Raw genomic sequence first — 26,906 nt, 5'->3', positions numbered from 1 at the left:
GGCAAAGTCTTTGGTTGTCTCGCTGGGAAAAAACATGCGTTAAAAGGGATAAACATTCCAAACATTATGTTGTGGATGGCCCAGCCACTAGCAAGGTGGGGTTAGTGAGCAAATTAAGGTTGGCATGGCAGAATTTAGTCGACTTCAATAAATTAAACCTGGAAATTATCATATTTTTTGTGATTTATTGGGTGTTAACCCAAACCTTGATAACACATATGATACTTGTGTTGTCACAGATTTTGAAATTTTGGATAGTTCATGAAACATGTTTAATTACAGTCCCTGAGACTCAACATAGAATCTTAACTCCACTTGGTGGTGTTCCAAGTACATCAGTGACAGGAACCTATATGAAGCCCTCTTTGATACAGGGTGTGATGAAAATGCAGTTGTTCATATAAATGACACTGATTAAAATTGACTAGAAATGGTACGAGAATTGCCCGTCTTATGTCCCCCAATTGGGAGAAATTTTTTCAAAGTCTTTGTCACAGCTGATTAATGCTGCAATAACATCAGTGTATCACTGATAACGTTGTGGACAAATAGAAAATTCTACAATACTGCAACATAATGGGACCTCAGAAAGTTAACCCAGAAGTTTGAGAAGAATTGAACAAAATGATAGTCTGCTGACAGGAATTTTCAAGACAAACAACTTTTGGTCAAAGCTGCCATTATGCCTATTGCTCATCTTGTAAAAGTACAAGTGTCATTTACTCCCAAGATTAAGGAATGCATTTGGATGCAATTACCCTAATGGGCCCAGTTCAGTTTAACATTTCTCTCTGCAGATGATAATGTTAAGACCTCACTAATAAAGAAATATTCCAGTCTGTGCAAACAGAACACCCCCATTTCCTCTTTTCTCTTTGGCAATGACGTGGCACAAAAAATAAAGAAATTGGAAACTGGATTTCACCTTAGGCAAGATTATTATGCTTCTGATTTCAATGGCAGAGGTAGGGGATACTATAGAGGTGGCTCCACGTACCAGACCATACATGGATATAGGATTCAACAGATACCAGCCATATAATAACCCCAAACAGTATGGTCTCCTGAATGCAACTTGTGGCAGGCTAAAACTGCACGTCTCAATAGGGAGATAATCAAATTAATTGACAGGTAAATTCATGTGCAGCAAAAATATGTAATTGTCTTGTTGGATGGAAATAATTGATGAAAAGTGTATTTAATCAAATTAATTGACAGGTAAATTCATGTGCAACAAAAATACGTAATTGTCTTGTTGGATGGAAATAACTGATGTTGAAAAGTTGTTTTTGCAAACAGTTATTGTTTACAAGATTTAATGTAACAAAATTCCTTGTCAAAGCAGATTTCCAAATGACATCAGATTTTCTGAGGAACAGAAAATTCTGATACAGGATGAAGGAAATTTAAGGTGCAATTATACCTTCTTTTCACAAAAAGGCTGATATTGTTTCAGATATGTCTTGAATCATTTTTTTATATACCTATAAACAATTTTAAGTAAGGAAGTTTTTCTTATGTTTTGTAAATAATACTAGAAAATGAGTTTTTTCACATTTATTGATAAAAAAGATGCGTAATTCAGTGTTGTCACACAATTCATATTAAGTTTTAAAAATATCTCAGATTCTGGTGGAATAGAATACTTTTTTAATTTGTTTACCCTTTGAGAATTCCCTTGCACCAATGGTCTTCACAAAAATTTTGAAACTGTTGTATTCATGGTTTAGAAAACTACTGTATATACTCATGTATAAGCCTGTTCGCATATAAGTTGACCCCCAGACTGAACAGGTATAAACACTACAAAGTGAATGACCCGCGTAAAAGCCAACCTACTACTCCGAAACATCTCAAGATCCACAAGGTAAGTTCTAAATGCATTTATTTAAGCAAACTTATATTAAAAAAATTACATATGTACTTATCTTGAGGTTTGAGTGCATGATTATTAAAAAGAAATGGTATAATCTTGTTTGAAAAGTAATTTAATTATCTGTTTTCTTATTGTTTCTGCCTAATTTAGATTTATATATAATTTGATCAAAGGATGACAAGAATTTAACAACTGTGAATTGCTGTAACACTACCTATCCCTTTTGACTCAATTATTGTTTGTTTATACATTATTGCATTGGACATTTTATATCAGTGCACTGGTAATTACGTTTTTACTTTGCTTTGAAATTGTAAATACCTAACTCATTAAAATGTAATCCCAGCATGACAACACAATGAAACAAACAATATGGTTCAATTCATGGTCGCAATTAGGTTGCTGAACATATTTACATAATGGTGCCACCGCATGTACAGTGCAGGTTTGATTACACGCTGAATTAAATACATCCCTTGGAGTCAAATCATGGGCACCATTGCACTAAATTTTAATGATATCTCCAAAATAGAATAATAAAATTTCGGAAATATTGTTTTGAAAATTATGCTAATACTGTAAAAGCTGAGTTGTAGTTTGCTTTGATGTAAGCGATCTTACATCATACCTGTCAACTTTCATGCCAAGAGGGAAAAAAACCTCAATGTTTGGGGTCACTCCATGTCTACCTCCCTATTTTATAATATCCTCCGATTTTTGCAGAGAACTCCCGATTATTACATTATGTCTGCGATTTTCATTTCTTCTAAACAAAAAAAGTCCTACATGTTCTGTTGTATCACCTGTGAATTATTGTTGTGACAAAGTAATTACTATAAATAATTCGCTTCTTCACTAGATAAAATGTTAAGTTTAAACATTTATGTAAATTAATGGTTTTTTTTAACCTCTACAGTAATAAAAAAAATAAACCACAACTGAAAACTAAACCACATAAATAAAATCGTCCATAATTAATTTCAGTTCCAAGAATGATCACTACAAATGCTATGACTCGATATGCTATAGCACCATTCCCACAAAAGAAACTTGCACGAATGAACAACTGGCATTTTTATACCGTATATACCAATGTTAATTACCCTCATTAAATTAAAAGAAGGAATGAAAATGCATACCACGCAGCAAATGTGTCCTCAAAAAACTAATTCAGAATACATGTTTTATAATAAACAATACTAAATGCTTTACGAGTTGACAATAACGGAGTAAGGTAGGATATACAAATAGGGGAAAATAGTTGGCACATGTACGGTACCATGAGGCTGTGTATTTTGTTACCTTTAGTTCAACAAAATTGGGAATCCTTCATTTGCCAATCAGTTGCTGCTGCTTGTGTGGTTTCTTTGAATTATAACGGAGGACCAATCGTTTTCACAAAATAGTTGCATGGATAAGGCTTAACTTTTAATTAGTCGTGCTGGCTTTCTTGCTTGTTTATTTAAGACTAATCTTAACCTATTGTGCAGTTTGACCACAGCTGACCAGAATATGAAAATAGGGCACATCCATGAGGAAAATATGCACATCACAGGGAGAATCGGCGAGTCTTTTTGCGAAGTTTCATGCATATTGGACCAGGAAGATCAATCAATATTTAGTGAAAACAATGCTTTAAAAAGCCACAAAAAAACCTCCAGATTTTAGGTCCCAATCTCTATTTTTTATATTCAGTCTCCCTACTTGGCTTTTGAAAAGTTCATAGGTATGCCTTACACCCCATTTTACAAAACTACGGTAATCGTGCTAATATTATGGAATAAAAGGCAATTACACATCAATGTACTGGTATAGTTACTGGTCAGAATTCCCTCTTATCACAAGCCAGTTTCAGGGTTTTAATGATTAACTGGCCTGTACTGCTTTCGCAAAACGAAAGACAAATTTGCCGACTATCAACATAGGAGACGCCGAAACATCAAGCTTTCCATTGTGTGGAAAGTTATGATGTTTATTCAGCTAAAACACAAAACTAAAATTGATTGATGTTGATCTTAGTTAATCTAATGAGAATTTAGCCTTTTTTATTACCACTCTTCGTGAACATGTAAATTATGATGGTTATGTGCCTTGTACAATTAAACATGCATACCTTTTTAAAAATATTACCTCAATTTGTAGGATGGCTTATATCAATGAAAATGAGTAACTCATGAGCGCGTGATTCAACGTAAATGAAACAGCAATTATGGACTAGCTAAAATGTTATCTGTAAGACTGCAATTTAATCGAAACAATGAATAAACCAAAATCTGCATCTGATATGTTTGGGAATAAGTAAGGATTTTAGTGATGTTATGCATGCTTTGCACTGTGTAAGTACTTTACATTATAGTTCAGCATGGTCTCCCTGGTAATCTCAACCGGCCCGCAAATTATGAAGTCTGTATTTACCTTTATTTAACTTTGTTGTAGTACTTTTTAACCATTTAATAATTGTCAGGTCACCGAAAGTTACTCTCTTATATGCCTATGTCTTAGGACACGGAACAAATATTGTTTCGTGTCCCAAGATTTAGTCATTACAGTAGTCAACAAAAAAAACAACTAAAAACTGTAAAGTTATGACATTGGCCCGCAGATAAGCCACCCCGATCCCCCTTCTTCCAGGCCTTTATTCTTTCCTAAATTATTTGGCTTACACATGAGTATATATGGTAGGTGTTCTGTGTTCTCACTTAACTTTGATGAATCCATCAATATGAATAAGTGCAAAACTTGTGCCACAAAAATACAAATTTAATGCTGGAAAAGATAATATCTCTATTTAATCATAAAAAATATCACCTTATCCCATCTCATAGAATTAACTTTTGGGATGGGGATTTCTTATTGATTCATTAAAGTTTAAAGTCTTTGTTACAGATGCAGAAGTTTTAAAAAAATGAATGTTGCGAATGAGTTATTGGTCATGACAGCAATTTACATAAGAGAGTTTGCTTCATTTATTGTTTACTTGTTAATGCATTTCAAGCAGTTTTAGAAAGGCCAATGTATTATCATAATTTGGAAAGAGACAAAGTTATTGCATATTAACAGAACTATGATGCACATATAATCCTGTCAGAAAACATCAAGACTGAATGAAAATGGTGGTCTGAAAACATTCAAAAATGAAATGGTAAAAACAAAGCAGTTGATTATTTTCACCAGAGAGCTGCAACCACACTTGGGTGAGGTGCTAGTTCAACAGAATTCAATTAGTCTCTATTGGTGGCCATTGGTCAATTAAAGAATCCAGTTATCACATTAATTATTTAAAACTTCTTGCCATCTTCCATTCCTTAAGATCCTTTTGTGAGCTCATTGTGAATAAACATGTTGGTATTCAAACAGACGTGCATTGTCATTCATTAATATGGTTGGAATGCAGTCTGTAGACATGGATGATCTTTCAAAATCTGTTTGGGACTGGTGCCTCAGAAGAGATATTTACCATTCATCCATATACTTAAGCAGGAGTTGATAATATTTCTACTGATTTCTATTCTAGAAAGTTTTCAGACATGACTGAGTGGATGTTGAAAAGGAACATTTTCAGTAATGAGTCTGCATTTACTTTTTTCATCCAGACATTGATTTATTTTGCTTCTGGGTTAAATTTTCAGATTCATGAATTTGTTTCATGGAATCCAGAACCAGGAGCATTTAAGTGTGATGCTTTTTCCTTTTCCTGGAATGATTTTCGACCTTACATTTTTCCACCATTCCACTTAATAGGAAAAATTGTTAACAAGATCAGTAGTGATAAAGTGAATTTAGCATCTCAACATTGTAATTTTTTTTATACTTCTGGCTTGCATTATCAATATTCCTGCCAGGCTACCTTGACACAAGAACCAGCTTACACTCACCAAGTCTGGAGAGATTCATCCTCTAAAGGAAACATTAAAGCTGATTGGTGTGTAGGTTGCATCAGGGCAAACCTCCAAAGTAGAAAGTTATTGAACTCCTCTGTAATTCCTGAGAAAAAGGCACACAAAAACATTATGACCTTGCATGGAGCAGGTGGAACATTTGGTGTTTTGGGGGGAAAAACAATCCCTATAGTGCATCTGAAGAAATAGTTGTGACACATTTGAGTTTGTTTTATCCCTTGGTAAATTCTGCTTTGCTGTAAACACTCAAAAGTTCATGCTATTACAAATGCAAATGATTCCACCTCAAGCAAAGTATGCTTTCCTATGGGATGTTGGAATAGTGCTCAAATATATAAGCACTCTCTCTCTGCGTGGGTTCGAGTGTAGGATTCGACCAATGTGGATATGTGAGAAATCTTGCCAGTAGCTTCTGATTGGTAGGTGGTTCTTCCAGGGTTCTTCCTCCACCATTAATACTGGCCGCCATGCATAGCCTATCGTGTGCTGAAAAATGGCGTTAAACCCAACAACAACAACAACAACAACAACAACAAATATATAAGCAAATTGTTTCCCCTGCAGAATGTAGATCTGAAGTTGCTGTCATTTAAAAGAGTGGTTCTTCTAGCACTTTCCACCACAGCAAGGGCACAAATACTGATTGCTATGAATATTCATAATAAAATGTATTTGTATGTCAAACAAGGAGGTTCATTTTTATTTATCTACGTAAACTGGCCAGACAAAAGAAGAGTTTTTGTTTCAAAATCCCTCATTTTTCTGAGGAAAAAGTTTGTCCTATGCACACACTTATACATTCGATTGATAGAACCTGTATTCTTAGAAAATGTGATCAATTCCTTGTGTCATTCTGTACCTTTAAGCCATTGCAAGTAGCACATTGATAATCAGTATTTTAAAGTTCATTCATATCATTCAGCTTCATCTGCAGCCCATAATGGAGTTTGGTCTCTTTAGGAAATTCTTAGAATAGCTTATTGGTCCTTGACCAAGAATTTTTACAAATTCTACTTATGAGATAAAAATTTAAATAAGACCTTTGTAAATGCAGTTCTACCAATGAAATGATTGTTAAATTTGTGTGTTTTTGTTGTCATCTTTAAACATGCTATTTTATACATGTGAAGCTAAAGGTTAATATGAAGCATAATGGTCCCCCATCCATGCATACTTGAGATGTGATAGATGAGGGAATTTATTAGAGTAAGCCTGAGGCTGAGTATGTATAAACCCTCCCAGTGACATATTCCCACCCTATTATGATGTGGTATAGCCAACAATAGCAGGGTTAAAATATCACTTATGGAGGATAAAACAGTTGGTTTTATGTGACTGTCACATGATTTTGTTTATATTTAAAAGCAACTCTCAAGCAAGCAACTGGGTGAAAATGCTAATGTATACATGTTCAGCTTTCAATTTACTTTAATAATGCACCCCCCCCCTACAACCTCCATTTTCTTTTATTCAGATTTAAATTTCCAGTAATTTTCTTTAGGCTGTATGAGTAGATATGTTATTTTCAGTTGTACATTGTTGATTTTGGGATTTGTGCACTGACTGCCTTGGTACCCTAGAACGTACTTTTTGAGTCTCAGAAACCCTCCAACATTGATAGGGAGGATGGCAGGTATGCACGATATCATATATGTATGTCTGTTTGCTTTTTGCATTCATTTGATTTCAGACTCTGAAAAATATTTGTGTTTTGGACAGAAAAAGTAGTTATATTTTGCCATCTGTAAAAATCCAAAACTATTGTACTTTTGCCTGCAGTCTTAAAAGTTCTTTAACAATCCTGGCACAAATTAAAATCTGAGCTCTGAGCAAAATTGTGAAAACCATATTTTTCACTTTGATAGACTTGTAGTATATCTGTGATAATTCATATAATCACACTTGTTTCAGTTTTAAATCCTTCATGAGGCTGGTGTTTGGCCAGGCTTGACTTCTCACTGGAAGTTACTGGCTTATGTGATGTATTTACATGTAGGTTTGTTTTGGTAAATTGTGAGTGAAGGCTTCAAGGTCTGTTGAAACAATCAGACATGTTAATCTTGTAATAGAACCTTAGTCAACATGTACTTATGTACAACTGCGGTGTTTACTTTATGAAAAATGTTGGTATGGGTTCAACTTTTGTCAAGCACTCATTAGTGGAAGAGTCTTACACATAGTTACTTTTTGCTAGCAGTTAATAATTGTGAACAGTTTTTCGTTAAGCATTCGGTTGAAAGTTTTATTTATTATATACCTACCATAATGTGGAGCATATTATGTCATGATGTCTGTGTGTCCTTTTGTTCCCAATTCATTTTTGTGCAGTAACTTGACTTACACACCATCAATAACTACTAAACTTTATGGATGGCTTGCTTTTAGGGTAACATGAACAACCCTATTTATTTCTAGGCTTATAAGATGAAAGGTCAGTGTCATTGTGACAGAACAAAGAAAAATGGTTTCAGCAGAATAACTATGGTTTTCAGCTGTTTACAGTTACCAAAGTTAATGTTTGGCTAATGCACTTGTGGAAAAGAAAAACTCCATCAGTATCAATCAAAGGTCCAGATCCTTGTGACTGAAAGAAGAAACTGGTTTCTTTATAATCAGTTCTGCACCATCTACAGCTACCAAGCTTTATGGATAGCTTCCACGTAGGATAAGGAGGAACCCTGTTGACTGGAGCTGGAATTTTACATTTTTCTTTACTAGAAGTACATATAATATTAATCATGCAAAACCTTGGCATTTCTAGAAAGTGTATTTAATCATAATAACTCATTGATTACAATATTTTAGTGAAATTACATGTTACTGCTCTCTAGCCAGAACAGGTTGAAGTTGGTGAAAATAGGGAGAAGCAGAGTCGAGTCTAAATGCATGTTGTCACTTGAAAATACTGTTTCTGCCTGTTTTCATGTCAGATGTTTAAAATGTTGAAACATTATTAGTTTATAATGCTAGTAAAACTTCTCTTATATTGCTTTACTTCAGTTTTTTTGTAACATAAAATGTTAATCTCAAAAATAAGTTGTGCAAATCATCAACCATATCTATAACAAAAGACCTTTACTCACACATGTTTATGATGAAATATTTGATGATATTATTAATTTTGCTATTAATGAATCTGGTTGCATCCACCAAGAACTAATCTGCATCTGTCAGATTGGGCTAGACAAATTTTCACTTGTTCTTCATGGATTGTGTGTGTGAATTCTAGATAGGATTTCTCTAGAAGTTATGTTATCTTTATTTTGTATTATAATTATTGAATTAGTACTAAAATTGACTACAGAGAATAAAACATCTTTTTCTTTTTATCTTCCTCGTTGAATGTAAATATACAAAAAAAGTCACAGGGTCTGTGTACCGGCATCAGTTTGACTTTTTCATTAAGATCTCCAATAAGTTTGATAACGAGTGAGATCCATGGATACTAAGATGGTGATCTTCTGATTGGCTGAGTTTGTTATTACTTTGGAAGCCGTATTTATGATCCAGTTTTCATCAGTCTTGTAATATGTACTTTGCCATTAAGATTTAGATGGGTTCAGTCTCAGTGAGATCCACACTCAGGATGCCAGATTTCTGATCCAGTTTTGATCAAAACCTTTGATTTGCTTATATCGTCAAGATCTTAGATGAGTTGCATATAACGAGCAAAATCTAAGTATACTAATAATATGATCTTGCATTTGATTGGCTGAGCTTGTTACTACTCTGGAGGCCATATTTCTGATACTGTTGGTGATTCTTTGGCTATGTACTTATATCATGAAGATCTTGAAAAATTGTGATAAAGAGTGGGATGTACCCATATTGATGAGATGTACTTGCATCTTTTGGGCTGAACTTGTTCCCACACTGGATGTCATATCTGATTTTAGACATACGTCATAAGGATTTTGGATGCGATTGGTATTGAGCGAGATCCATACATAAGAATGATGTAATCTTGCATCAGAATTGGGTGAGCTTATTACCAGTATGGAAGCCATATTTTTTATATGATTTTTATCAAACTTGGAATATATGCTTATATCATCAAGATCTTGGACAATTTCGATAATGAGCAAGATCCACATACATTAATAAGGAGATCTTGCATCTGATTAGCGGATATTTTTGGCACCCAGGAAGCTGGGTTTGTATCTTAAGAATTTTAGTTGAGTTCCACAATGCATGGGATGCATGCATATTAATCAGCAGATCTTGCATGTGATTGGCTGAGCTTCTTACCACTTGGGAAGCCATATTTTATTAATCTGATTTTGATCAAACTTTAAATCTAGGCTTATATTGTGAAGATCCCACACAAGTTTGATAATGTATGTGAGCTTGCTACCACTCTAGAGACTGTATGGCTGATTGAGTTTGAATCAGATAGTATATTGGCTTAAATTACTAAGATCTTGCATAAGTACAATTAATAATCATGATCCATGGATAATTCTGTGTTGACTTCTGCTCATGAAACATCTCTGTAACTGAAACACTTTAAATAGATACAGTAGCATCCATGTTCCCAATGATTTAAAATAGTTTTGCATGTGAAAAATGGCTAAATAAAATCTTCAGCATAGTTCTGAAATGTCTGGGAGAAAGGTTATGATAAAGCTGTCCATTTTTGTGGAAGTTTTTATAACATCATTTTCAGTTGTATTTTCTTTAAAGTTGAATGCTTCTGCCAAAAACCATACATTTGTTTTTGTGGTTCTGTTATAGCATGATTTTAAGCTTTTATTATCTTGAAAGCAAATTACACACCACATATCATATATTTTCAATTATAAGTTGAATCCAACTGCAAACTACACAGAACCAGATCTGCTATCACATAATGCACCAGTTGATCCAAGGTTTATATATTTTTTTCATTAGTAAGCAGTAGAAGAAACAACAGTGTGTCCCAGCTGTAAGGTGTACCAAAATAGTCAGTGTTGCAATGGAGATTTTTGGCAATGTAATGGTAAATTTTGTCATTACAACAAAGTAGATGTACAGAACATTTGCAGAGCACATGTGCATGGTGGTTTGTAGACTTTATAAAATAATTTTTCACTTTGTAATATGGTGCAAAATTCTGTGTCATAAATACATGTATTTTTTGCATCTCAGACAAGGTTTTCTAAACATTTTTGTACATATTTTAAGTTGCCCAAGTTATTTAACATGGCTCTCAGATGATGGGCAATTTATTTCTGTATAAATGGATATAGTTCCTCATAGAACATGGCTCTCAGATGATGGGCAATTTATTTCTGTATAAATGGATATAGTTCCTCATAGATACTGTGTAAAAATTAACATTTTCTAAAAAGGATATAATGTGAGACACCTAAGGAATCTGTGTCCAACAATATTCTCAGCATGAGTGAAAATACCCAGCTAATGTTGTGATTATGTGATGACACACACAAAAGAACCAATCTTGGTATATTGAATATTAAGATCAATATATGAAAACTGTAACCATTAATTGGTTGGAGATATAACAGGATGCCATAATTGCTTTTTCACCAAAGATGTTGAGATACATTAGAGGACTGTCCAAATGAACAATCATCAACTTGAAAGATAAAAGTTGAGAGTATTATGTGTACATTCTTGTTTTGCAGTTTTATTGCTTTAATATTCCTAATTTGGGTATTTTAAATTCTTACATTCTTTTTTACATTGATCATAGCATTTTTTGGTTTCCACAGAAGATGTAAAATAAGACACCAATACATGTCCTGCAATTTTAGCGATATCATTAAAAATACCCAACTAACTTTGCGATGGTGTGATATGGAGACATGAAAATATCAATCTTACTTACTGTAGTGAACCATATGTTCATTATATCACAACAGTAATCATTAATTGGTTGGTGATTTAACAGAACACCATTTTTGCGTTTTCACTAAAGATTATAAAGTACATTAGCGGTGTCTCCAAAGTAATAATCATACCATTCTGATAGCTTTGGGGCTTGAGCATCCACCCCAGATGTGGAAGTTCACTTGTTCGAACCCCAGCCGTGTCATACCAAAGACTTATAAAAATGGTGCTAACAGCTGCCTTGCTAGGCGCTCATCATTAAGATGTTAGTTTTAGGCCTGGTCGGCCTGGTGTCAGGATAATGTGACAGGGGGTGGGGTGGGACATGATGCTACATGTCTGCGGCATGAATGATGTCATAGTGCTAGACATCACTATAAACTGCCACACTGCAGACATCATAGTGATATGACTGAATTTTTTTAAAAGCTACGTTATACATCCAAAAATCCAAATCACACACAATCTCTCATGCACGCATGCACACGTACACACACACACGTACACAGACACACACATTAATAATCATCAGCTTGAAAGGTTTGAGTCGGCATATTTTTTTACATCTTTTTATGGTTTTACTGGGATATTATTCCAAATTTGAGTAATTTAAATTTTCATATCATTTGTTATTTGCATGAGAGGGTTTTTTCTTTCCAGTTTGGCATTTTAATATCACCTACAATCTCATTATACCATCTAGTACAGTTGATATATAATGGGTCATTTGTAGTTCTGCTGGTCATTAACCAGAAGAGCTTTTGGGATGGTCTTTATCTGTCATCCTTGTTAGTTTTTTATTTTGTTTTACTAATAATTAATTAAATACATACCAACGTAATTTCTCTCTTGTTAACTGCATATAACATTAGCACCAGCTTTAAGTAATGGTGACTATTTCAGGAATTACTGACATTTTTTTAACAGGGTACATAGCATTTATTTGTGACATAAGCATACCAAGTCTTAAAGGCAGAAAATACATATTTTAAAAAAAATGTCATTATTCTTATTCTTATTATTATTAATATTGTTATTGATTCTGTTAAATACCAGTGTGCAGACCAGACTAATTTATTTTATAAATAATTGGTTAAACACATACTGTGTGCATGCATCATCAGTTTTGTGCAAGGCAGCAAGACCAATATATTTGTTTAGGTTATAGGATCATGGAAGATAGTGGTGCCATTGAAGGGAAATCATTTGTGAATCAATGTATAATAGCAAAAACAGAATTTCTTGATGATATTTTATGTGAGATTGGCATTTCTTGGTTGGGAGTACCACTTTCATAAACATATATTTGGTGTGCATCCATGTCACAGTGTTGGTACATATGTTCCTCTTTTTATTACTGATTTATGCTGGATGTCTGTATGGCTCAAATAATCCAATTAAATGTGGCATGTGCCCTGTGTGGTGATTGAAATAACTGAATTCTAATGAGCACTGATTACAGTGGTATGGTAGAACTAACATCATTCCTTTCAGGATGTGGTATTTGGTACCATTGGTATGCTGTAGAGAATAAATATTAGACAAAATAGCAAGAACATAGCTGTTTGTCCATAGAATTTACCTCTCTCATGTTTATTAATAAATACATCAGATAGAATGCATGAATGAATGATAAATGTCACTCTTGCAGACACAAGTTGGTTGAACTTCATCAGCCATGAGTCTATGGAAGAGATCCAGAAACGTGCTGCCTTCATCCATATCGACATTCCAGGTCAGGAAGATGATGCCCCAGCTCTCCCACCAGAGTAAGTTTTTTTTTTACCTCTTAGCAGTTGGTCAGTCTGCTTTTACAAAATCAAGTTTACTAGAATTGAGCTTTCATTTTTTCTTCTCTACCTTCCACCATACAATAACTGAAAGGTCCTTAGTCCAGTTATGGCTGAAGTAATATTTTTCAACTGTAAATTGTAAAGAAGTGACTGCATTTGCTCCATATAATTTAATTAGAAAGTGCTTAATTTAAGCATAACAAAATCTGCAAGTTGGCTATGAAGCCAACTCTCCTTTCTGAAGGAATAACACATATATGTGGTTAAACTCTGTGGTTGCTTGAACTTTAGGCACAGGTAGGTAAAATTGAGTGCTTTTGACTGAATTTCCTCTTCTTTTTAGAAGACTAAAAGTTTGCATAAAATGTGATACATTCATTATTATTTTGCACATCAACATGGACCAATAATCAAGTATATCACTATATAGTATACCATGCCACCACTAATCAGTACACATAATTTAAGATAAGTTTAGAAAATTTATGGATTCGGTCATGAAATAATTTTTTGGGTGAAAAATTCAGTTTAAGTTTCGTTTAAGGTGAATAGCACATGCTTTCATATATTGAATGCACTCAGATACATGTCTTGAGATAACAGTAGACTAGCAACAGTACAACAGATTACCCTTGTGATCAAAATTAGATAAAATACAGGTTTTAAAATAGTAATTTTCAACATAAGGATATTTGTTTTTAAGAAGCAAAAATGTGCCGTAATATTATGCCTCAAAACATTTGTTATTTAAAGGAATTTTTTTTTATTACTTATGTGAATTGTGGTTTAAATGTATGATTAATGCTTTGACATAACAGCATACATTTAGTTGTCAGAGCCTGCTAATAGCTTTTTATTGTGTTGTTTTAATCATGTATTGAATTATAATCTTGCATTTAGTTTGCAGGGTCCATTCTAGGACACATGATTGTGGAACTGGGACTGGTTCCTAAAAATCAAGCTGAACCATTATTTCCTCATTAAATCCTTCCTATATTCAGACCCCTGCCCTTTTATTTAAACCAGAAAGGGGGCAGTTGAGGGGTGGAGAATTTCACTTTAAATTCTAGAAAAGACCCTATGCTTATTAGAACTTTTCATGTACAGTCAAACCTGTTATAATGGTCACCTTTAATTAGCAGTTACCTATTCACAATAACCATTCAAACTTCCCCCACAAATGTCCTATATGAATGGGTCTATGAGCAAATTTTTAATATTGTGTGCTGTATTTTTCATGAATGTTAGGATTTTACCCTGATTGCTTTTTATCAGCTTAAAAGAGTTCTCATGAGATAATTTTAAACAGTTGTTCAGTACAATGATGTACATCTTGCAATTTATTTTCCCCTTCTAAGGATGTTAGTTTTTCAATTGGGTTGTTTTATTTATATTCAAATAATAATTCCTCAGCAGGAAAGGGTAGGTAGTTTATTTTAATTTTGATATCATTGACTTTTTTTAGTCTCTGGAATCATCTGACAAAATCATTTTATTTACATTACCTCTATTGTGAATTGTTACATTTTTATATGTGTTAAGAAGGTCACACCACTTCTTCACTTTATCTTTCGTGCTTGGCTATTGAACTCGGGTTTTATTTTTAGATAGCCTTCTTTAAAGTTTTACTTATAATTAGCTTCGTAGAGTCTAACAGGTACCAGGCACCAGACACCAGACATGGGTCTTTGGAGCCAACATGGTTGAGAGACAGGGATCAAGTGAAATCCCCTCCCCTTTCCAGATGGGATGAGGGCCCTTTCTCCACAGGGAAGCAATTTGCCCTTTCATTAAATGTGGCCATGGACTTCTGGACCTGACCACAATGTAGTGAGGTTGTGCTTGCAGGCCTTAGACCTACTTTGTTGACAAGGTTGGGTTGAAAAAGAGGGAGAGAGATAGACCATCTTCCCCCAAATTCTCTAGGCTACCAGCAGAGGCCAAAGTTTGTTTCCCCACCAAGTTTCCCCCTAAGCAGAAAGACACTGGGTCACACAGAACTGCATCACAAGTTAGAGTGCAGGATGAAACTATCCTTTCTGTCCTCGTTGGAGCCAATGAATTTGACACAGAGCAAGCCAATGTAGTACCCCCAACATTTGGATCCCATACCCTTGCTCAGTCTTTGGTTTACGAATCAGAGGAGGAGGAATCCTAGTGATTTGATAAGCAGACTATGAGGTTTGCCACCTCATGCCTAATAATCTGATTACAAAACTCTTTCCAGTTTGGAGTAACTATCTAGTGACAAATTCTCAACTAGATCACTTGCTCCTCTGTCACTCGGCTATGATCAAGGAGCTTTCTCAAAGGTTTAGCAAGGGACAAGCTTTTGCTAGGTAATGTAGGGTGTAGTCTGCCTCTTTTTATATGTTATGACCCTTGGTAGCTGAGTTTAGATACAAGGTACATACTCTTTCCAGGCCTACTAAAACTACCACTTTGAATGCTGAAGTAGGTATTTCTATCTGAACCTTGTCTTGCTTTGCATTGATGGCACTGGAATCCTTAGATCAAAAGTAAGTACATGTATAGCCTTGCATGTGGTACTCATTTCAGCTGCGTTATTCAACCTGCTGAAGGAATAATCCCTGTCACCGATGTTTCTCTGTCATTTGCTGGAAGCAGCGGAAAAATCCTCTAGGCATACATTTCTTTGCCCTTGCTCTTTTGAATAGAGCTTCTCTGCCTTTGCAGAGATGTGGCACTGGACACTTTCAAAGTCTTAGGAGAGCAAGGTAAGAACCTTATGAAGATTTACCTCCTCCTCGGTGGCTGAGACTCTTTTTTTGGAGACTCGTACCATCTACTCAGGGTATTTTCACCATCATCTAAATTGGTGAGCAAATTGGGACCAGTTTCTGACCCCATGCACTCTCCCAACCCCACTCTTACCTGTTTGCAGACATATCAGATTCAGGGTGGGACACTCAGCTAAAGCTGGTGGGTCAGATTCCTCAGGGTTCATGGTCTCAGGATGAATCTACCTTCAGGATCAACAAATTTTAAATGAGGGCTGTGTTTTTAAACCTTCAGTGGTGCGTCAAGTAAATAAGAGGTTGTGCATAATTGTTTCCTGATAACACGTCAGTGGTAGAGTATCTCAGGGGACAAGGAGGCACACGTGTGCCTTCTCTCTGCACAGAGGTTTGGAACCTCCTTTGCTGGACAGCTTCAGAAGGAATATTCTTTCGAGTGTGCCACATTCTTAGCAGGAATAACACTAGGCAGACAGTTTCAAAGAAAGGGAAAATAGTTCTTATAGAACGGTCTCTTCATGCATCCATTACAGACTCTCTCTTCCATCTTGGAGACTCCCTTGGTGGACATTTTTACCACCAACTGAACAACTAGATCCCCATTTACTTTTCCAGAGGGCCTGAGTAGTGGAGGCCTTCAGCTTTAATTGAGATCATCTGTTCAGTTATGTCTTCTCGCCCTTCAGGATGATTCCACAGGTCCTTTACAAATCCAGGCACTCCACAGTTTACCATAGGTCGCTTGGCCCTTTATGGCCCCAGTGATCTGCTGGTGGACCATCCCAGGATATTACCTCAGAGGAGGGACCATAAGTTGAAGCACAGTGTCTTGCCCTTCCATGACAGCATACAGATTCTCCACCTTTTTACATTTGGCTCATCTAAAATGGTCACTGCAGGAAAGTTTTCAAGCCAAGATGCCAAGTGGATCATTCAGTCCAGGAAAAAAATCAACCTCAGAGTTATATGATGCCCATTGGAGACCCTTTTGTGATTGGTGTAGTAGATAACATGTAAATCCTAGCTGTCCCTCTCTGAATGCAGTGGCCAATTGTCTTCCTTTTCACTGAGAAACAATACTCATTTTCTACTATTAGGGACTATTGAGCAGCCCTTTCCAACACGCTAAATTTTCAAAAAAGCCCTGCCATGGTGACGAATTCTAACTTAGCATACTTGATCAGATAATTGCAGAGACCAGTGTCTTGCTCTCTAATACTCAAATAGAATCGCTTTTGTGTTTTGTGATCTGTAAATAAACTGACCCACCTCATGAACCTTTGGATGAAGCTTCCTTGAAGAACCTTACCCTCAAGTCAGATTTTCTTGCTTAACTTAGCTTCTGCAAGATGAAGCAGTAAGCTGCATTCTCTTTCCTTAGAGCAGGGCATTGGTAGGTTCAGTGGGAATTATGGACTCCTTTGCCAACCAGGTTTTTAGCCATGTATGTGCTGGAGATGAGCAAGATAAACTTCTATGTCCAATTAGGGATCTATATTTTTACTTGGGAGCTTCTAAAGACGGAAGGAAGGGTAGGACAGATCTTTCTTGCCCATTAAAAAATCAGCTGACTTTTCAGCTTCTACCATTCTAAGTGAATTGCATTAACTATCAAGAGAGCTTGCAATCTCCTTTCTGATAGGGACCTGTTTTTCATGAAAATTAAAGCTCATGTGGTTCATGCCATTACTGCCTCATGGGCCTGTCTAACACATTCATATTTGGAGGATGTGATGAAAGCTGCATTTGGGCACTCACTCACTACTTTCTCCTTCTTTTACCTTTTCTTAGTAGCCCATTAAAGCAAAGGTATTTTTTAACTAGACCCAACCATTTTTGTTTACGTTTAAAAGTGGCCCATGTATATTCCATCCTGCAGTAACCTCCTGCGCTTCTGTGAGGGTCGGTATTCCTTGTGTATGTTTTTGATTTGCCAGTTTTGGGATAATTAACATTTAGTTTTTTGTGGGGTGGGTAGGTGTAAAACTGTTCCAGAACTGATCCATTGTTCTGGAAGATTCTGGTCCAACCTAATGGGATGACCAAATTTCCATCGTTCTATTGGGCATTTTCCTCCCAGAAAAGTACTAGATATGCAATAGCAACAGGTGAGTATTACATCATTCAATTTAGTTGTACCCCACTTCCACCCCCCCGAAACAAAACACATTATCATTAAGTTAGAGGGTCGAAGTAATTAATTTGCTAGATGATGCAAACCATTTTGTGTTATTGCAGCAGAGACAGAAATGAACTTCTGTGCCAGTGTGAAAGTTATAGTGCAATATCTTCATTTATTTGCCTGTGAATTTACACTCTCACTGAAGAAAATGTTGGTGTTTGAGAAGATATATGAGTTATGTACCTTTTAATTAGGGTCATAGATCATCAAATAATTAAAATTTGTTTGTAAAGGCAGGTGAAATTTTAGTTTCTGTGTCATCAAGAATAGCCATATGTAGTTTATTTTAATTCTTATTCATAACAGGCTTCTCATATAAGCCAGCTGTCATTTTGATCTCAGCAACTGACTAATCCATATATTAATAAAGTGTGAACAAATTATCATCAATGATTTAAGTGAGTGATAATATATTTTTTGCCTTTTCACATGGGTGGCCATTATTGATGGGTTTGACTATATTTTGTTTTTTATTACCAAAACAGATATCGTTATAATGGTTTGCTAAGCCACTTACATGTATGTACTTTTGAGTGAAATGCATTTAGACTGACAAAGTTGTATGATGTCTAACAAATGCATATGTTTCTTTTGTGGACTTGATAGATCTTTGCATTGTACTGCTTATTCCAAATGTAAAACAGGCTCTTTAATGTTGTTGCCAAATATGATCATGGCAGAATTAGACTAATTTATGTATAACTTTTTAACCTGAAATTTAAATTTTTTTATATATATTGAGACTGTATTAATATGTTTTTTAACTCAATATTTTGCACAGAATATTATTTTTCTGCACGTGTTCAGTATATTTTATCAGCAGCATCTGACGAGTGCTATGGGATAAATGTTTTAAAATGGTCAGCATGTAAATGTTTTGATAATTGTTACACTTTACTTTCACCATTGTACAAATAGTTTTAGCATTCAAGATTGAGGAAAAGTGTTTGCAGATAGCATATGAAAAATCATGGAAAATAATTAGAGTTGTATGCTTATTTTCCATGTGATTCTGCAGGGATGAGAAAGAGCCAGACCCTTCTGTCAAATAGTAAGTGACCCAGTGCTACTGCGGTGATTGTGGCAGTTGCAATACAGATGGCTTTGTTGGTTGCAGATGACAATAGTGTGGCTTATAAAGAAGTCTTTGCAAACAGCTCTGTATATATTACCAGACAGAAATTAATTGTTCACTGCTCAAAAAATCAGCATATTTTCAGTCTTTAAAAAATCATAGACAGGAGGGGAAAGCAATCAACATACTATATATATTATGATAATGTTTACAGTTTATATTATTGCATTTCCATGTTATTATTATGTGAGTTGGTGGCAGAGGGTAGACATTCAGTTATATCTTATGAAATCCAGTGCTAAATATTATCATTCTGATGGCTGAGGATGAATTGAAAGGTTACATGAAACTGGAAGCATGATTCTGTTAATTGTACTTGATTCAGACATTTTTCTTTGAGTATATATCAGAACATTTAGAGAAGAAAACAGAATTGATAATAAAACTGATGAACTCAGAAAAAAATAATGATTGGAATAAGCAAATATGTTATAAAAGTATTAAGAATGTTTGCTATCGTTACACATTTGATACATTACTGGCTATATCTTGCCAAGGAAATGTGAGCTAAGTGCCTTTTCCAGGGACACACCAGGGCAATGGACTTGGGCTGGCCTAAATGGGTATCAAACTTATGATTTTTGGATTATGAGTCTAACACTCTTCAACTTGAGCTATGATGGCTCAAGTTAAAGGTTCAGACTCTAGTGTGTGAACCTGGGTACCATTGAGGAAAGTTGCTTGATATGAGGGTTTAATTGGCTCATTGGTTTTAGTACCTGTAACTACATGACACAGTAACAAAACTTGGTACCTGAATGATTGCCTATGAATGTCAGTTGATTTTAGATTGTTGAGGTTAATTAGATTAAAACTTGTCATCCATGGTATCAGTTGATGTTAGATTTTACATACCTTGTTTGAAACACGTGTACATAATGAAGCAATGCTTGGAGGAAGAAAAAGAAGACAAAATCAACCAGTCTGGGCAGATTGTAGCACATGCTTCCCATCCTTTCCCAACTGCCTGGTTCACAAACTCAGCATATAACGTACAAAGATAAATTAATAAATACTGGACAGCAAATGAAAGTAAATAAACTTTTTAAGACATTCCAACTTATTTATCATAATCAATTTGTTCACATCTCTCCTGCTGAAAATGTTTGAGCAGTGTATTAACTTGCCTACCTAACATGTCAATGTACAGGTCAACTGCTGTTCTCCAAAGTTAAATATACAGTGCACCCTGTTCGTACAGCTCAGTATTATCAGGGTGGACAGTTTTATAGCATCTATAATTTTAAAGGATAAGGCATGATTGCTCTGAACAATGCTGGCTCCTTGGGCTTTGTAGGACAGGTAGTAATGTTGAATTCTGGACATTCTTAGTTTCATGAATAACAGTTACCTCTTCATATAAATGTCTTATTTAAACAAAAAATTGTGTATGCCATGTGCAAAAATTGTAAAACGTTACATCTGATTACATATAGCAGTTGTTTTAGCAAAAACAACACTGTCAAATATAACCTAATTTAAGGAAAATTTAATTTCTCATGCGTTCTGTTTGCAGACTTTGAAGCAACCAAAACCTTTCAGTCTCGCATTCAGTTAATTTATGCCTTATAATCAGAGAATTGCTAAGGATTGTACGGATTGTTCAGATTGATCTGTACATTGATATTTATGGTTTGGAAAAGAATGACATACAAGATTGGCACTGGCTATGTGTCCCAGTAATTGTGGCATTGACTTCAGATATAGAGAGCAAGACTCCTTGTAAATAGCCCACATGTCTGTATCCTCCACTGAAACAAAATCAATTTGAAGCAATGATGTTGTCTGATGTAAAGCTATAACCTACCAAAATTGTATTACAGAGGAAGTCCATATTTGATTTGCAGCAGCTCTAAGCAAAACAATTTATGAATGACCTTACAATACTGCACCACTTATCATTTGACAGAAATTTTGATAACAAATTTTTCTGTGTGGCAAGAAAATGGTAAATGACATATGGGAATTTTTTTATAAGAGTAAAAATTTCTAACGAAAATAACACATACCAGAACTATACTGGCCACCATATATAGCCTATTTTGTGCTGAAAAATGACATTATACCATCAACAACAACAACCACATTTATTCACTGGTTGGATTTCAAATGCTGTTTCTTATTTTAAAAATTTAAACAAGCTATATTCTTTTTCATTTACTATGCTATGGTTGCCTGATACAACACAGCCCTCAGTATAACATTTTCCCTGATTCAACACAGCCCTCAGTATAACATGGTCACCAATACAACATGGCCATTATCATATCATGGTCCCTGATACAATACAGCCATCAGGATAACATGGTCCCTGAGACAATATATCAATCAGTGTAAAATGGCCCCTGATACGGTACAGACCATTGTATAACATGGTACATGATACAATACTGCTCTGTGTATAATATGGTCATTGATACAACAGATGTCTCAGTATAATATGGTCCCTGATGCAACACCGTCATCAGTATAACATGGTCCCTGATACATCACAGGCATGGGCAACAATTCCATTTTCCTGGTAAGCTTATATTTTTAATGTTATGTACCTATGCATAAGTTAACCTCATCTTTCACATACTAAACTTTTACGACTCCAGTAAATAATATTCTAGTGAACTAGGAATGACTGTATTTATGTATGAAAACAGTTAAAATGGTCAATGCCACAAAGAAAAGGACCTCACTTATGCATGTATACATTTTTTTACTCACAAGCCAACAGACTTTGCAGCTTTTAACAGATTATGCCATATATTTTATATATAATGCATGCTGTGATGCAAACACTATACTTTGAATTGATACCACATATACTGGCAGATCAGTCAGAGCTTTTTTTAAATAATTGTTAGTAGAGCCAACAGCTTAGACCCAGATTTGCAGATACATTATGATGATGGCACAATTGGGTGTGTCATGTTTGCAAATTTGTATTACATGAATGCATACAGTACACTGCGTGCTAGGAGGTCACTATTTTTTTATATTTTTACTTCTAGGTAAAACATCAGTTTATCATTGAATTTGAATTGAAGATTTATCGATTAAACTTGAATTTATTTTGAATTGTTTGGTGAAACTGTTATTCCTTTCATTTGTATGGTTAGTAAATTCTTTAGAATAACATTTTCAGCTGAATTATACTTGATTCCTGAATGAGATGCACAGTCATTTTGTAATTCAAAAAGCACTCAAATGTCACAGAACCTGAAAGGTTTCTATTTGTCATCAATATGGTGTAAGTGATATAGATCAAAGAATATGTTTCAGCAATCTCAGTTAGCTTTTAATGTTATGCTTATTTTACTGCTGCTTTAAAAAGGTAGGTGATTTGTATATTTAGGATTCGCTTTCTCCATCAGCATAGACCAGAAGGTCTTGTAATGGAATGGCCTGTTGTCCATTGTTGCTGTCTGTCACCACAAGTTTATTATCACTACCTCTTTTGAAGTATTTGGAGGAGAATCCTGAAATTTTACACACATATTCATTCCAAGGTCTAAATGAAAATGGGACCGCTTGGACATCCATTTTTAAAGTCTAATGTTATTGCTGCTCCTTCTGAATTGTCAACATGTATTTTTCACAAAACAGACTTCTTATGATTTCTAGTGTTTGGTTGCTCCTAAATGAAAATACTTCTGATCTGCTCTCCAGTACGGCCACCTTGCCAGCGATCGTGAAAATATTGTTATTGCTACCACTGATGATTGGTTATATTGATGTGGTGTTTTCAGCAAAGGATTCTAATGATGTATGATTGGTTGTAAATGAAAATGCCATCACAGCAGCCATGTTGAAAATTTTCTACTCCTTTTAAACTGATAGTCATATAAACATGTACTTTTCACCAGAATACTTAATATTATGGCTACTTGGTCATACTTATTTGATCATGGGGCTTATCTAACCTCAAATGTGGTCACTATGGTGGCCATCTAGAAAATCTTTTTATAGCTACTCCTGGATGAATGGTCATACCTACATGGGGTTTTCACCATAGGGCTTCTTATGATGTCTAGTGGGTTCTCAAAGAAAATTGTGCTGATGGATAACATCTATGCTGGCCAACTTCAAACTCTTATTATTGATACTTCAGGATGAATGGATATGAGGTTTTCAGCAATAGACTTCTGCTATATCTTCTTTGTCCTAAATGAAACTTCTGCTGATCTGAAATCCAATATGGTCACAATAGTGACCATCTAGAAAATATTTTTATCACTACTACTCCAGAATGGATGGCTATCTCAGCATGGGGTTTTAACCCAAAGACTTGTTATAATATCTAGTTGGTCATAAATGAAATGGTGCCATCCTTACATTCAGAATGGTTACCATGACAGCAATGTTGAAAATCTTTTTATCACTACTCATCTTGAATGGAATGTCATATTTACAAGGGATTTTCACCAATAGAATTAATATAATATCTTGTTTGTCCTGAATGAAGTATTGCAAGAGTAAATGAGAAAAAAGAAAAATAAAAGTTGTACATTATCTTTTCAGGTAGACTGAAATTTTCTGTTCATCTTTATGTTAAAAATATAATTCTGCTAGAAATAAAAATGAAGATGTAGGAAGAAACTGCAGTTTAATTTATTTGCATGTTATCCAGCTTGGAGGTGGACAGAGCATAACAGCAATTTTGTATTGCCAATGCCATGTTACACAGTATAATCATATAATGTTTTAGTTTTTCACACCCGCATGACCTTGTTCTAATTAAGAGATTTTGACCATTATTTTACCTGCCATAGATTTTCAGTGTCTGATTTTGAGTTTGAATTGCTGAACTAAGCATATATTTTTCAGTTTCAGTATAATAGCCCAGGGTTTACTTTGCATTGTATGATCATGGGATTCATGCCAATTTCTCAAAGATTATGTATTAAAATAAAGAGAATGTGCATAAATCACACACCATTGATTCATGATTGCATGTCTTATATTTGTTTACTTTATTAAATTTCTCCTATGTTTAGGAAATGTTCACCTTATATTTTTCTGTCCAGTTTTCAGCTCTGCTTTAGAATAGACTCTGCAGCCTGTGTTTGATGATTGTTTTTGGTAAAAAATAGAAATATATAAACAACATTACCATAAATAAATTTTTGTTGAAATTGTTGAATAACATCACATCATTGCAGTCCTGAAATTTAATATTTATTTTTTCTTCGAAGAAGGTTACTAACCGGCTTTCATTAATATAGTCTTTAAATAGGCACCTTACTGACGAGACCTTGAATGAGCTTAACTTTGAGCATGCCACATTATCATTTACTGGAGTTATGGCCCCTCATATTTTCCCATTTCTCATTTGAAGGCCCTGTGATGCATCTGTCTTGCTTTCTATATCGTTTTTGGAGTGAACATTGAAGAAATTATTTTTTGCACATGTTTACAAACTCTGCATAGGTATATGCAAATTTGTGATCATGCTGAACCAGCTGCCAATCTTGTTTGGTTGACTAAAGCTATCAAATGGTACTATGTTGACCAAGATACTCGGTAATTATAGTATTTGCACACCTTCCTGTTTGTATCCCCCTCAATATTTTATATTTAAAAAAAAGCATAAAGGACATGAAAAATGCACAAAACTTAATCATTTCTTTCATTGGTTTGTAAGTTCTAACTTCATTTTCACCAATGGGTCCCTAACACTGTCAGTTTATTCACATTTCAAAACAAATGGAAGCTATGTAAGCCAACAGACAGACTGCTTGCTATCCTTTCTGGTTTCTAACACAGTCCATTTAAGTAAAAACTGCTCTGTCATTTGTGTACAGTATCTGCAGTGTCTAGTTTTAATACAATGTATTTCTAAAACAGCTTGAACAAATGAAAAAAGGAGGAACTCTTGTATAAATATATTCCGAGAAATGTAGAATGAAAATTTACAGATTATCAAAGATGTTGAACAACATCATGTCTCTCATTTGCAAACATGGACTCACCCATGCAAATATGATGACCATATTACTAACGAAGCTCCCATTTGATTCAAAATGCCAACAAGTTGACAGTGTTTTGGACCCGCTGACAACATTCCAGTTAGAACTTATAAATCAGTGAATAAAATGACTAAATTTTTTGCATATCCTTGAGGACTTTTGTTTGTAAAATCGTGTTTTTGTTGTTGTTTTTTTTAAATGGGAGAGTATGTGAATACCATAATGTAATATCAATACCTGTTGGTTACTGAGTAGGTCATTGTCCAATCCTATTACATGTTATTAATCTGTTACATAGGGAGACTGTGTTATGCAGATAAGCATTATGGCTTGTTGTTATAGATTGCATAATACAGAAATTTATCTGAAAATTTTCATCTTGTACTTTACCTTTATTTGTGTATCAGAGACCCGCACATTTTTAACTTTTGACACTATGGTTGGTTGTTTATTCATTCTAACCCCCAGTTTTGACAGCGAGTGGATTTTTGACTCTCAGTCATGCACTCCAAGGAGATACACTGCAAAAACAAGAATAAAAAATCTGACATCAGGGTTATGACTGAAGTAAATATTTGGAAATGGTTGCCCAAAACAAGTGAAACAATATGTTAATTATTCTTTGCATACTATGAAATGGGAATTTTTTAAGATATCTGATCAGTTGTTACATTTTGCTAATTATCAAGATTATGATCATGATTTGGAACTGTACATTGATTTGGTTTGATGTTTTATGTCACTTCAACACATGTATATCATTTAGTGCTGAGGCAGTTGGAAAACATAAAAAAAAGTACAAATATCTGACCTAAGTTACTGATAATGAGCAGATAATATCTCACATGCACACACACACACACACATTAGAGCTGGGTACCACAAAAAAATTGTACCATGGTATTTCTGAACATACTGCAATACGTACCACAGTATACTGTAATTATATTAGGGATAGTCCATAATATTATTTTGAAAAAAATATTAATTATCTTGAAATGAAAGAAAATAAAATATTTCAATTCAGGCCCCCCCCCCAAAAAAAAAAACTACAAGCGAACAGCCATAACTTTCTGTATGTACATTAATTCTTGTAAAATTTTGCAATTGAAAAGATGAAACTAAAGGCACTGCTTCAGTGGCCTTGTGGTTAGAGCATCCACCTTGGAAGTGGGATGTTGTGGGTTTGATCCCGGCCAAGTCATATGAAAGTCTTACAAAAATGATATTAACAGCTGCCTAGCTAGGCGCTCAGCATTAAGAGGTTAGTGTTAGGACTGGTCGACCTGGTGTCAGGATAATGTGACTGGGTGAGACATCATGCTACATGTCTGCGGCATGATGCCCCAGTGGTAGACATCACTATAAACTGCCACACTGCAGATATCATAGCAATACGACTAAAAAATTGTTAAAGCTATGTTAAAATTCCTAATCACACACACACACACACACACACACACACACACA

General features: G+C 34.8%; 1 protein-coding gene across 3 annotated transcripts in view; it reads left to right on the top strand.

The window, feature by feature from the left end:
- Positions 1-26,906, top strand: part of LOC149795713 (uncharacterized protein ZK1073.1-like) — a 166,272-nt gene that overhangs the window by 28,271 nt on the left and 111,095 nt on the right. For 2 of the 3 annotated variants that reach the window (XM_089965600.1, XM_089965598.1), the window contains exon 4: positions 13,259-13,376. In XM_089965600.1, the coding sequence (XP_089821726.1) occupies positions 13,259-13,376 (118 nt within the window). Of the gene's footprint in view, positions 1-13,258; positions 13,377-19,359; positions 19,393-26,906 lie in introns of all 3 variants that reach the window. The other variant, XM_089965599.1, reaches the window with a different exon arrangement.

The sequence above is a fragment of the Sinohyriopsis cumingii genome, chromosome 7 (assembly GCF_028554795.1).
Source record: "Sinohyriopsis cumingii isolate HCF-2022 chromosome 7, ASM2855479v2, whole genome shotgun sequence".
Classification (NCBI taxonomy): domain Eukaryota; kingdom Metazoa; phylum Mollusca; class Bivalvia; order Unionida; family Unionidae; genus Sinohyriopsis; species Sinohyriopsis cumingii.
The sequence above is the reverse complement of the archived record's forward strand: the minus strand, read 5'-3'. Positions and strand labels throughout refer to the sequence as shown.